General features: G+C 39.7%; 1 protein-coding gene across 4 annotated transcripts; it reads right to left on the bottom strand.

The window, feature by feature from the left end:
- Window positions 1-5,479: 5,479 nt before the first annotated feature.
- On the bottom strand, window positions 5,480-12,926 carry LOC309392506 (pulmonary surfactant-associated protein A-like). Of its 4 annotated transcripts, none has more exons than XM_081953805.1 (5): window positions 12,793-12,926; window positions 12,311-12,495; window positions 11,292-11,411; window positions 9,270-9,347; window positions 5,480-6,096 (listed from the first exon to the last, which is right to left on the bottom strand). In XM_081953805.1, exons 2-5 carry the CDS (start codon window positions 12,483-12,485, stop codon window positions 5,720-5,722), a joined length of 750 nt encoding a protein of 249 aa, XP_081809931.1. In that variant the 5' UTR covers window positions 12,486-12,495; window positions 12,793-12,926; the 3' UTR covers window positions 5,480-5,719. The 4 variants fall into 4 exon arrangements, with proteins under 4 accessions (XP_081809931.1, XP_081809932.1, XP_081809933.1 ...); XM_081953806.1 differs by lacking the exon at window positions 12,793-12,926 and adding an exon at window positions 12,615-12,786; XM_081953807.1 differs by lacking the exon at window positions 12,793-12,926 and adding an exon at window positions 12,619-12,786.

Raw genomic sequence — 12,926 nt, 5'->3', positions numbered from 1 at the left:
GTTGACTCAGGAGTCAGGCCGGGAATGGGACCACGTGTGCAGGAGGCTGAAGCTGCCTCAGCCTCCTGCACACGTGGTCCCCTTCCCCTCCTTCCTGACTCCTGAGTCAACATGAAGGGGACCACGGAGCGCGCTCCGCGGGACTGTGGCTCACGCTCCCCGGTCCCCTTCATGTTGACTCAGGAAGGCGGGGAATGGGACCACTTGTGCAGGAGTGAGGCTGAGGCTAGAGGAGCCTCCTGCACACGTGGTCCCATTCCCGGACCATGTGTGCCGAAGGCTCCTCAGCGTCTTTTCCCTTTTCCCTTTTTTTATTTTCATGATGAGAGCAGTGAGGCTCTGCCTCCCCTGCCTCCCCTGACCGCACGTCCCTGCTCAAAAAGGTATATCGCTTCACTATGGGAAGATCAGATCTTCTTCAGGTTAAACTCAACTCCTATTGACTTCAAAAATACATTAATGTAGTCTCTTGGCAAAATCATGGAAGTGGATTCTCTTTGCCTTTTTAATTTTTTTAATTAATTTTTTCTGGGTGGCCAAGTAATAGCCACATCAAAATTAGGATATTAAAATTAGCCACCCAGCTTATTTTCATATCTTAAGTTCCACCAGTTCGAAATAGTGTCCCACCACAATTGGAACAGGTCAGTCTGCTGATTCAAGCAATATGTGAACATATCTGCTTTTTTAAAAAAAAGGTTTGTTATAATTGGGAATACAGAATAAAAACTAATCAGAACTAATCATTAAAATGGAAAATGAGGAAAAAACCAGGGAAGAAGAAAAGAGCAAAACCAACAATAGAGAAATTGAAGAACAGAAACAAGGATTATAAAGAAGGAATTTCCAATTTTCTTTAATAGCAGCTATGTATAAATATAAGCTAACCTCTTACCTTATGGTTACAACAAAGATTTTACTTTTCCTATGGTCTATTATTTTTAGTCTAATCCTCAAAACTGTATATCATGATCATTTTTCTTTTGTGTTTTCCACAAAAATCATTTATAAGGGGTGACAGTCATTATTAAACTTAGATTATCTCTAATAAAAGCAGCCAATGTGGCCATCCCAGCATGCCTTCTTGATAGAGAACTTGCACATTGTGTTCAATTTTACTGAATAATAGACAAAAATTTAATAATTGCAGTCTGGAGCAGTGAAGGAAATAATTTTATTATCATTTGTTTAGAAAATACTTGATACCTCCTTCCTCTTTAAACTAGAGGCATTTTATTAGCATCTCGTTATTCTACTGGTAGTTATTCTCAACACCATTTTCTTTAAACTGATAAATTTAAAAGATGAAAATATCTAAATAACAACCCAGGGCTTCCCTTCTTTATTCCAAAATTATATATTTAAATTACTTTAAAATTGCCCTTCTGTCCCTTTTCAATTTCAATTCCAGGTAAGTCAGCATGGCAGGCCAAAAATTACATTGTGTGATGTGTTAATTTTAAAATTAGCATGCATCTTTATGGAATTCCAAAATGTACCATGGAATGGTATTGGTAACTACTCAAAATAAATAGTTCTGCTAAACTATTAGGGTCCTTTCACAACAAACTAGATACAGGTTGTAGCTTTAAATGAAGGATTTCAACTTACCCTCTCACTTCAGGACAAAATAATGCGGAACGGTGAAAATTTTCAATTTATAGTGTACATGTATACAATTGTTGTCTTTTCTTTATTCTCTGCCTGGCCCCTCTGTTTTATTTACATAGCTGTTCCATTACGGAAAAAGATTTAGCAAAGGTAGAATAGCCATCTGTCAATACTGATTGTCTTTCAGAAATAAGATATTCACAGTATATAAAAAGAACCCACCATGTTCTTAGACAATATAAGACCAATGGAGAGAAAAAATCTTTCTACTGGAAATTGTTTGCACATATAAGGTTTCCGTAGGACAATCTAATTCATTCATAAGGATATATGCCTTGTAATTTTTGATGCCTATCCAAACACAGAGCTTCAAACTCTTCTCTAGAAATCTGTCAAAAAAACGCACATTCTTTGTGTACATTAACTGTCCACACAGTAACAGTATATACACAGACAGATGGAACAAAAACACTATTAGAAATCTGACATGGTTGACTTAGAACATATACCATGAGGAGGATGTCCTGTTCTATACTGAAGGCATAAAAAAAAAAACAATCCATTGAAAGTTTCACCACAGAAGCAAAGAATTACTACACAAAATTAGTTATGCAATCCTAGAATCCAACAGTTGGAAGGGTTCTGTAAGGTGACAAATACCAACTTTTGCTCAGGCTGTCAAAACAAAACACCCCAAACAGTTGCTTAGTTAGCCTCCACTCAAAAACTTCCACCAAAGGGGATTGAAGCCATGATGGTATACTGAATTTCCTGAATCATTATGGAAAATAACACAGATTGCTAACCAACAAATTGTACGATCCTGGTGATTCATATAAAGACATTGTCACAACTTGTGTGGCATTACTCGTCTTTTTGCTCCTGGGTATCACTGTCAAACTAATTCTTTCTGTTAGGATATTTTTCATAAGATTCCAACAGAATTTCCTTTCCATATGGTCTTTAGAAATAAGCTCCGATCAATCAATTTCTGGACTAGAAACCTCTTTTGAAATCCACTTAAGAAATATCACATAACATTCATAATGCAGTTGCTCATAAACATCCATTTAGAATAGATTATCTATTTCTTTCAGTGACAATTTTCATGTATAAATCCATTTGTATATTAAAATCATTTTTATTTTTATTTTAAAACTCCACACAATTACATTTGATCGGTAGGTACTTCTCATCAGGTTTCCTTACCAAAACTGCTTTTTATCCAAAAGGGTTCTTTTTTTCAAGTACATAGTTGTAAACCTCTTTTATCCTAGGAGATAAATTTATGACTTGAAAAATAACATTATTTTGCAAAAGTCAGTAAAATCTTTGCTGAAATGAAGAGCAAATTTTTAAGGTATCCATAGGATATTGTTATCTGCCATGATGATGAAAATTACTTCCTTTGGAAATAAAACACACTTTAATATTAGGTGAACTCAAACCTAATGTTGAATATGTTCATGAGAATTTCTGATCTATGAAAATTGAAGTATGAATATAGGGAGGATTACAAGAAAGGAACCTCAGTCTCTTCTCCTCTTCCCTCCCCTTGTTGAGACTTTGCACAAAGTGCAGAGAAGAGCAACTAAGATTATTAAAAGCCTGGAGACTAAAACATGAAGAACGGTTGCAGGGTTTGGGTTTGACTAGTCTACAGAAAAGAAGGGGGAACTGATAGCAGTCTTCCAGTATTTGAGGTGCTACCACAAAGAAAAGGGGGTAAACTTATTCTCCAAAGCACCAGAAGGTAAGACAAGAAGCAATGGATGGAAACTAGCCAAGGAGAGAAGCAAACTGGATTTGAGAAACTTCCCAACAGCGAAGACAGTGCAACAGCTTCCCTCCAGAAGTTGTGGGTGCTCCATCACTGGAGGTTTTTAAGAAGAGCGGGGGGAGGGGGGTGACTAGAAGAACTCCAAGGTCCCTTCCAGCTCTATTCTATTCTAATTCCAATCAGTAAGATGCACTTTATTGCCATTCCAGTTTCTACCATATCTGGGATGCAAACAAAATTGGATGACCACTAGATGTCAGCAGAGAATTGGAGTCCTTAACCTAATTGCTGACATTTTAAATCACTTGATTTTGCCAGTCCAGATACAGAGATTTTAACTTTGAGTCATAGATTTAAAAAATGATTTCCAGGTACAATTCGGCAAATGGGTGCTAATGGAAGTCCATATGGATGTGATAAATGGAGTGGGTGTAGTTCTGCAGGAGTCTCTTTATATCACACCATCCTAATTTCTGAGGTCCTATGGAGTAGCAGCCTCTTTAGCTGAAGCAAGATAGCTGTGAGTGCCCATGGGAGCCTTCACAGAAGTTAGGAGCACAGTGTGAAACATCCATCGGGGAGAGAGATAAATTAGTCCTGTATGTGAATAAAAGAAGAAGAAGAAGAAGAGGAGGAGGAGGAGGAGGAGGAGGAGGAGGAGGAGGAGGAGGAGGAGGAGGAGGAGGAGGAGGAGGAGGAGGAGGAGGAGGAGGAAGCCTTCTGTGGCATGGTTGAGGGCAGCAGAAGAAATGGAAGCAACTATGGATATATAAGGTCAGAGAAAGATTTCTGGATTTTTTTTTTTCATTGTCACTTATTTAAAAAGAAGATATTTACACCAGCATCACCCAAAGTGGCCCTAACTTGGCTTCTAACACAGTTGAAACATATAGTTGAAACAATAGTTCAAAGATTGGAATCCTATTTGAAGTCTAATCAGTTAAAGGACTTCAGTCAGTGGAAAAGCACTTATTAGAAGTGAATTCGTAGACCTTTTTGCCTTCAAACAGCTTTGTAAACAAAAGCTTGGACTTCCTGATGTGGAATTAAACCTTTTACAAATAACACTTTGTGATTTCTTTCTTTCAAGTAACACAATAGCTGGACAGTTCTCCAACTCTTTAAATGCTTTCACCTCCTTGATGTTCATTGCCCTGGAAATGATTTCTCTGAAATATTGGGTGACTGTTTAAATATTACAGGAACAACCAGTAATTAACTTTACACAGTATTAGTTTTGCTGTAAGATGTTCAGACTGTGTATTTAAGAGTGTGCCCCTACCCTGTTTGTGTACTAATCAAGGTCTATTGAAGGGGTCACCAGAAAGTATCATTTTAAAAATATATATTTATTCATATTCTTTTTACGGGACTCATTTTCTGTCATGCTTGATTCTGGTTTGAAAATGATTTTTTTGTTCTTTTACTCTGTTCTTGGTATCATTAAGAGATAAGACCAATAATAATTAAATTGCACTGAATCCATTCCTTCCAAAGGGTTATCAGAATTTTAGAATTTTTTACATAAGTAAAATCTTCCTTCCAGTTGAACTCAACTGCTGTGATGGAATTCAATTTGGTAGTATCTCAACTCTTGGAGATGAACTCAGGTTGAGCTCAATACCTGGTCAGATTAATCTAGTTTTCCTGACAGCAATACTGAAATAGTTTTCCATTTGTAGCTGATTATCCAGCTTATTTTAAATGATAAAATAATTTGTTCTTTCTAATATCACCCATAGTAAAATCAGTGATATTCTTTCCTCTTGGCTAACTTCTTCAATGGTCTCAGCATTGCATTCAAATTGAATAGATAGATGGAGAGACAGAGAGAGAGAGAGAGAGAGAGAGGGAGGGAGGGAGGGAGGGAGGGAGGGAGGATAGATAGATAGATAGATATAATTATGACATTCGTGTCTAGATTTACATTAGTTTTTGAAAGACACTAGAATATTCCTGGAGACTTCAGAAAGGCGTGTATAATTTTGACAATATCTGAATATGCACTTATAAAAACTGTTCTGCTGTTTAGATGGACATGCTTGAAATAAATTATTTCTAACCCAAAAGAACAATCAAACCCTGATCATCTGTTAATCAATATTTTAATTTCTTTTAATTATCCAGAAATTGGAAATGATTGTACCCTCACATCATCATTAAAAACCTATCCTTACATTGGTTACTGATTTAACTCTCATGCTTCGGAATATTGGGAATTGTAGAAGATTGAAGGCTGATGAAGACTTTACAACAAATATATTCAGAGGACTATAGTTCCCAGAAACCATGACAATTCTTTCGGTTTAGACATTAAAATGGGAAATTTTAAAATTCACAGATAATGAGACGATACTGGTTGCATTTTTTGTCATTCCAACTTCCATCAGTTTGCATCTCAACGCAATTTTCTGATCCTTTTCCATTTGGTTCATTTCGACGCCAGTTGGTATAATTCACAGGAGTTTCATCGAAATATTCAAAGGTTCCTGGAACTGAACTCTCCTTAATTCCCAAGTAGGTGTATTGATTTTGTTCTTTCACAATTTGCAAAATAGCATTGTTCTCCTTTTCATTCATGGGTTTTGCAATGGAACCCCCTGAAAGTTGACATGCTTGGATTATTGCGTCAAAGCCAACTGTCTTCCCATTGGTAGTAAATATTTTGTCCTCCACCTTATTTATTAGTCCCCTCAAGGCTAGAACTGCAAAAGAAAAGAAAAAGCACAAAAATGCATCTTGTCCTACCATTCGGCAATTCCTAAGTGCAAATTATCATTTGTTTTTGCACACCATGACTACGCATTGCATAAACTAAATACTTCTGATCCATGCTATTGTCCCTCTATAAATCTCTCCCATTTCCGTAGTAATCTAAAAATCTCTCTCTAAATGAAAATTAAGATTGAAATGTTTTGGAGTCAGTTTCGGAATTCCAGCCCCCGTAATACTTGTCCATCCATGTTGGAAGTGTTTGAACTTTGTATTTGCACTTTGGAAAGTGCAACTAAGCAACTAAAATGAGTAAAAGCCTGGAAACAAAAACATATCAAAAACATTTGCAGGATTTGGGCTTGTCTAGTCTGGAGAAAAGAAGGATTAATGGGGACATGATAGCAGTATTCCAGGGATGGCAAACCTTTTAGAGACCGAGTGCCCAAAGTGCAGCCCAAAACCCACTTATTTATCACAAAGTGCCAACACAGTGATTTAACCTGAATACTGAGCTTTTACTACATAAATAATAATAAACAAGGCAGCTAGTTGTTCTAAGAAAAACGTGATAAACGCATTTTTATGCCCCTTCATTTTTTTTGAAATATTATGTTTAGCAACAATAAAAAAGAAAAACTTTTGTAATATCATTTCTCCTCCCCCGGTCTCTCTCTTTCCCTCCCCCTCTCTCTGTTTCTTACTGTTTCTCTCCATCTCTTTCCCTCCTCTCTTTTTCCCCCTTTCCCTTTTCCTCCCTCCCTCTCTCTTTCCCTCCCTCCCTCTCTTTCTCTCTCTGTGTCTCTTGCCCCCTCTATGTTTCTCTCTTTCAATCTTTTCCTTCCCCCCTCATTTTCTCTCTTTCCCCCTCTCCTTTACTGTCTTCCCCCTCTTCCCCCTCCCTCTTCCATCCTCTCTCTATTTCCCCCTCCCTCTTTTTCCCTTCCTTTCCCTTCCTCTCTTTCCTTCCCTCCCACTTTCTGTCTCTCTTTTCTTCCCCTCTTTGTTTCTCTCTCTTTCTCTCTTTCCCTCCCTCTCTTTTCCCCATCTTTCTCTCTTTCTGTCTCTCTCTTTCCCCTTTCTTTCCCTCCCTCCCTCCCTTTCTTTCTGTTTCTCTCTCTCTCTTTCCCTCCTCTCTCTCTTCCCACTCTTTTTCCTTCCCTCCCTCTCTCTTTCAATCTTTCCCTTCCCGCTGTTTCTCTCACTTTCCCTTTCTTCCCCCTCTCTCTTTCCCTCCCTCCCTCTATCTCTCTCTCTTTCCCTCCCTCCCTCTCTTTTTGTCCCTCTCTCTTTCTTTCTCTCTTCCCCCTCTCTTTCCCTCCCTCTCTCTTTCTTTCCCTCCCTTTCTCTCACTTTTCCCTCCCTCTCTCTCCCTTTCCCTCTCTCTTTCCCTCCCTCTCTTGCTCTCTCTCTCTTTCCTTCCCTTTCCGCTTTCCTCCCTCCCTCCCTCTCTCTTTCTTTCTCTCTCTCTCTCTCTTTTGATCCCTTTCCCCTCCCTCTCGCCCTCCCTTCCCCTGAACTGGTGCTGGGTGGTGGGAATCTGACATCCATAGGCTGATGAGCCAAGAGCAGTGCGCTGAAGCTCAGCTGGCCGGTGGGGAGGCGGGACATCCCAACATAGGCAGCTCTGCAGGAAAAGCAACTGACATCTGGGAGGCAAGAACAAGCCAAGATGACGAAGGGTTGCATTGTGGCTCTGCGTCATAATGGGTTTCAGGAGGAGGGGACCCCATCTCTCCCATTGTGAAGCATGTGAGTGAAAAAGTCCACTCAATCAATTCTAACTTTGCGATATCTTTTTCTTTCATAAAGTTGGGATTGATTGAGTGTAATTTTTTTTTTGGTCCCACAAACTTTTGTTTCCCTGCAAACGACTGTGAAAAACGTGACAGAGAAATGTGATGGAGCTGGGCTGGGGCAATGGCGCACATGCCCACCGAGTGGGCTCTGCGGGCCACCTCTGGCGCAAGTGCCATAGATTTGCCACCAGAGGTATAGGGTCTCCTGCTTGACTGGGGTTGGACTAGAAGAGCTCAAAGGTCACTTCCAGCTCTATGCCACGGTGGTGCAGTACCGCAGGCTACTTCTGCTGACTGCCGCTGGTGCAATTTGACAGTTCAAAAGTCACCAGGCTCTCATCAACCTTCCCTCCTTCTGAGGTGGGTAAAATGAAATTGTTGAGGGCAATATGCTGACTCTATAAACTGCTTAGAGAGGGCTGTAAAGCACTATAAAGAGGCATATAAGTCTAAGTGCTATTGCTATAACTATGGATTGAACCTCTACTTCTACCTGCAGTAGAACTGAGACTTCTGGAACACTTCCAATTAGATTGGAAAAGCAGTGGAACATCAAAACCTCCAAACATTTTGGATAGCATCCATATTCCCCTCCCCCAGTACCCTCCTAAATATGTTTTCCCACAACAATTGTTGATAGATACATTTATGTATCATTTATAGGAGAGTTTTACATGCCCAACTGATTTTTGGACTTTTAGAAAAAAAAATTCTTTGAATGATGCTGCAATCCCATGCATCTGGATGGAGTCGAGGTGACTGAATGGATCTGAGCGTTTATTGGCCAGATACCCTTCCTGATGCCTATGCAGAGTTTGCAGCAGATATTTTCTCTTTACACCCAGAGAGAAAAATATCAGCCACTACCTAGGATGCATAGCCTCCTGATTGTGAGGAGAGAGCTCCACCTCTAGGCCATCATGCTGCTCTTTTGGAAGTTTACCATAGAGAATTTAAGATCAAAATTATCCAAACGAACATGGATTAAAACACAAAACAGGACAGTCCAATCAAAAAGCTTCCCAGGGCACTCAATCTCCAAACATGTATTCAAATATTTTTGAATATGCTAGAACTTTAATTATTTAATTTGATTTGGAAAATGGTTACACCTCTGATTTCCAAATAGGAAAATGAATATTTCTCTTACTTTTATGTTTGAAAATGTACGTGCAAAGCTTCCTTCTCAAAAAGCAACGGAGAGACCAAATAAATGCAAGATTTTAGAGGAAATGAAGCCTATCTCATCATCCCTTTTTAAAAATATATCATTTTTTGCCTCTCATGAAAGTCACTCCTGGGAGCAGGTATTTGTTTTATAATTTTGGTCTCCGTAATTCTAAGAATAGGAAAAGCAAGCAGCATACCTCCTTCAAGTCTTAGGATCCTGTCTGCCAGACTCCTGAGTGCATTCTGCATGTCTGGATCAAGAGAAGCTGCACGGCCTGGAAATAAATAGAAAAGCAATCAATTTAGCTTCAAGGAGCAGAGCAAGCCCATTTCTTTGCTCCAAATTTCATCTCTGGAGAAGACTGAATTTCCCTGCAGCCTGTCAAGTCAAGGCCTGTCCAAATGGAATACTTCATCCAGTTATGGTTGCCAGAATACAAAAAAGATGTTGAGACTCTAGAAAAAGAGCAACAGAGATGATTAAGGAGATGGAGGCTAAAATATATGGCAAACAGTTGCAGGAATTGGCTACGTCAAGTTTGATGAAGGAATAGGAGTGACATGATAGTAGTCTTCCAATATGCGGGAGGTTGTCACACAAAGAAGAGGGGGTCGACCTACTCGCAGGATAAGAAGCAATGAGTGGAAGCTTATGAAGTAGAGAAGCAACCTAGAAATTTCCTGCCAGTGAGAAAAATTAATCACTGGAATGACTTGCCTCCAGAATTTGTGGGTGCTCCATGACTGGAAGTTTTTAAGAATAGCCGTTTGTCCAGAAGAGTATAGGGTCTCCTGCTTGAGCAGAGGTTGGACAAGAGCAGAGGTGGGTTCAGACCGGTTTGGCCGAATAGGTAGTAGCTTGGCAGCCTAGGGCGTGGAGGGGATTTCAAGGGAGAAAGAAGAAAGAAAGAAAGAAAGAAAGAAAGAAAGAAAGAAAGAAAGAAAGAAAGAAAGAAAGAAAGAGAAAGAAAGAAAGAAAGAAAGAAAGAAAGAAAGAAAGAAAGAAAGAAAGAAAGAAAGAAAGAAAGAAAGAAAGAAAGAAATCCCGAAGCGCATGGAGCAGAAGTCTGCAAACTTGGCAACTTTAAGACTTGTGGACTTCAACTCCCAGAATTCAGCTCTGCTGGCAAAATGCCTGGCTTTTCTTCCTTCTACCAAAGACCTTCTGGGGTTCGTCACAGGAAGGGAGGAAGGAAGGGAGGGAGGGAGGAGGGAGAGAGGGAAGAGAAAAAGAAGGAAGGGAAAGGAAAGTGAATGAGATATGGATGAATGGATAGATGGATAGAGGGAGGGAGGGAGAGAGAGAAAGGAGGGGAAGGAAGGACTACAAACCTGGCGCTAGATACATCTTCAGAGGATGCTTTGAAACAGCACAGCAATCCAGGGCTGGAAAGGATCTCAGAGGTCATCTAATCCAACCCCTTGCTCCAACAGGAGAACTTATATCATCTTGGTTATTTTGGTGCCTCTAACACAGAGGAGAAATTCCCAGAAATACCCAGGCATTGCCAACCTCTCCCCCTTCCAGTTAAAAAAAAACCCTAGAGCAAAAACTTCATGCAGTATTAAAAAGAATAGAAAAAGGAGCTGCTGTGTATTGTTTAATGGACTGCTAAATTGGCAAAATGGATGGCTAACCTGGCCATGCACACCCAGTCACATGGCTGCCAAGCCACTCCCACCTAATCACATGATTGCCAAGCCACTCCCGCCTGGTCACATGACCACCAAGCCACTCCTACCCGGTCACATGAGTGCCAAGCCATGCCCACAAAATAAGCCATGCCCACAGAACCAGTATTCATGTGACTGGGTGGCCGTGGCCAATTTAGCTATCCATTTTGTCAATTTAGCAGTCTATTAAACAATACACAGCTTCCATTCACTTTCTGTTTCATTACCCACCTAGATAACATCATCAGTGCTGATAGGAGGTGGGATTTGTGGACTGGGGGAAAGAGAGGACAAGGAGGAGGAAGAGAAGGGGATGATGACTGTGGGGTCCTCAGTGCTCTCTGTGCTTACTTTGGCTTGCACAAGTTTCATTGTCTGATTATATCAGAAATGTTTGCAAGCACACATTCAAGTTTAGAGAACACCAAGGATGCCATAATGATATACTCCCAGGTAATATGATATTGGTGATATAATATTAGGGGGGGAATCAATTAATTGGTGGAGCCTTGAAATCACAACAAAAGCAATAATTCTCCAACTACCTTCTAGCCCAGGGGGTCCATGGTCTCCTTTTTCTCCCGTTTCACCTTTCAGCCCTCTTGGTCCTGGAAGCCCATCTCTTCCAGGAGCGCCTGGCAAACCATTGGGGGGTCCCATGGGGCCTTGGAAGAAACAAGGATCAAGGAATTGCAAGCTGAAAGTAGCGTGTATTCGTTTTTTATTATTGTAAAGAAACAAATTAAGACATTATTTTAAATAAATAAATAATTGACAACAATTAAAATAAAGAATAAATTCAAGGCTGGGAATAACTTTCAAGAACCAAACACTTCAGAACTGAATGGATTCTCTCTCTCTTTCTGTATTTAACATATATCAGTATTTATCTATCGATTTCTCTCTCTATCCCTCATCTCTCTACCTCTCATCTATTATCTCTTCTCTATCATCTATCTATCTATCTATTTATCATCTATCATCTATCAATCTATCAATCTATCAGTCCTATCTATCTATCATCTATCTATCATCTATCTATCTATCTATCTATCTATCATCTATCTATCTATCATCTATCTGTCTATCTGTCTATCTGTCTATCTATCTATCTATCATCTAACATCTATTTATCTATGAGAAAGAGACAGAGAGAGAGAGAGAGAGAGAGAGAGAGAGAGAGAGAGAGAGAGAGAGAGAGAGAGAGAGAGAGAATGATCTTGGAAGGATTAGAAACCCACAATTCAGATATTCTATTTTTACTTCTTTCTTTATTTCTTCATAATATAAATATGTACAGTTGTGGGATTCCACCACAGAGAAACACCTCTCCTTTAGTTGCAATAATGTATTTATCCATGCTCAGACTGTAGAGGGAAGAAGCCATCAATCCCAGTGGGCATACCCTGATTTTATTGCCATTTTAGCAAAATGATGGCATGCAGGATTTCTACAGTCATAGCCAATTGAGCCAATCTCATCACTTAAGGAAGCTTCACTACCACGATCCATTGCTGTTCTCCACAATTTGAGTAATCTTAAGAGCAGAACATATATACAGTACCTGGTGGTCCCTGATCCCCTTTCATGCCATCCCGTCCATCTCTTCCAGGTAGCCCATTAGTCCCTGGAGTCCCTGGGATTCCTGGAACCCCTGAACAATTGCCCTCCTGCCCATGACATGGTAGGAAAAAAATAGCCAGTACTGATGTCACATAAAGCAACGTCAATAATGCCATTTCTGCTTAGCTGGAAACAAAGAAAAAGAATGTGCATTAATATTTTGTAGCATTTTTGTAGCTGGCAAAAGACACCCATCATATTATCCATTCCAAACCCTAATTATAACATTTCAAATGGTAGTTCACCTACTCACAGCTGCTTGTCACAGAAAGTGCACCACAGAATTCAGCAGAACAAAGTAAAATGAATATTGCCATGCAAAATGTAATAGGTTATTTCCCAAACCAAAAAGAACAAGGCTAGCCCTTAAGACTGGCAGCTACGTGCAAATTGAAATCATTATGATTTCTGAGGTCAACTTACGATACTTCGTTGCGGTGATAATGAAGGAACAGTTTTGAAAGCATCTGATTTATAGTAGTAGTTACGGTTGGGAAACAACAAACTTAAGTGGATATGCAGTATGTGCTTGTAAAATACGATAGAAGCTAGGAGTG

Source organism: Natrix helvetica, assembly GCF_964273705.1.
Source record: "Natrix helvetica genome assembly, chromosome: 5".
Taxonomy (NCBI): domain Eukaryota; kingdom Metazoa; phylum Chordata; class Lepidosauria; order Squamata; family Natricidae; genus Natrix; species Natrix helvetica.
The sequence above is the reverse complement of the archived record's forward strand: the minus strand, read 5'-3'. Positions and strand labels throughout refer to the sequence as shown.

Coding starts and splice junctions, on each gene's coding strand:
- LOC309392506 (XM_081953805.1), bottom strand. CDS start 12,485: ATGGCATTATTGACGTTGCTTTATGTGACATCAGTACTGGCTATTTTT. Junction 9,348..11,291: donor TGGACCCCCTGGGCTAGAAG/GTAGTTGGAGAA, acceptor ATTTATTTCCAG/GCCGTGCAGCTTCTCTTGAT. Junction 6,097..9,269: donor GATCCTAAGACTTGAAGGAG/GTATGCTGCTTG, acceptor TTTCTTTTGCAG/TTCTAGCCTTGAGGGGACTA.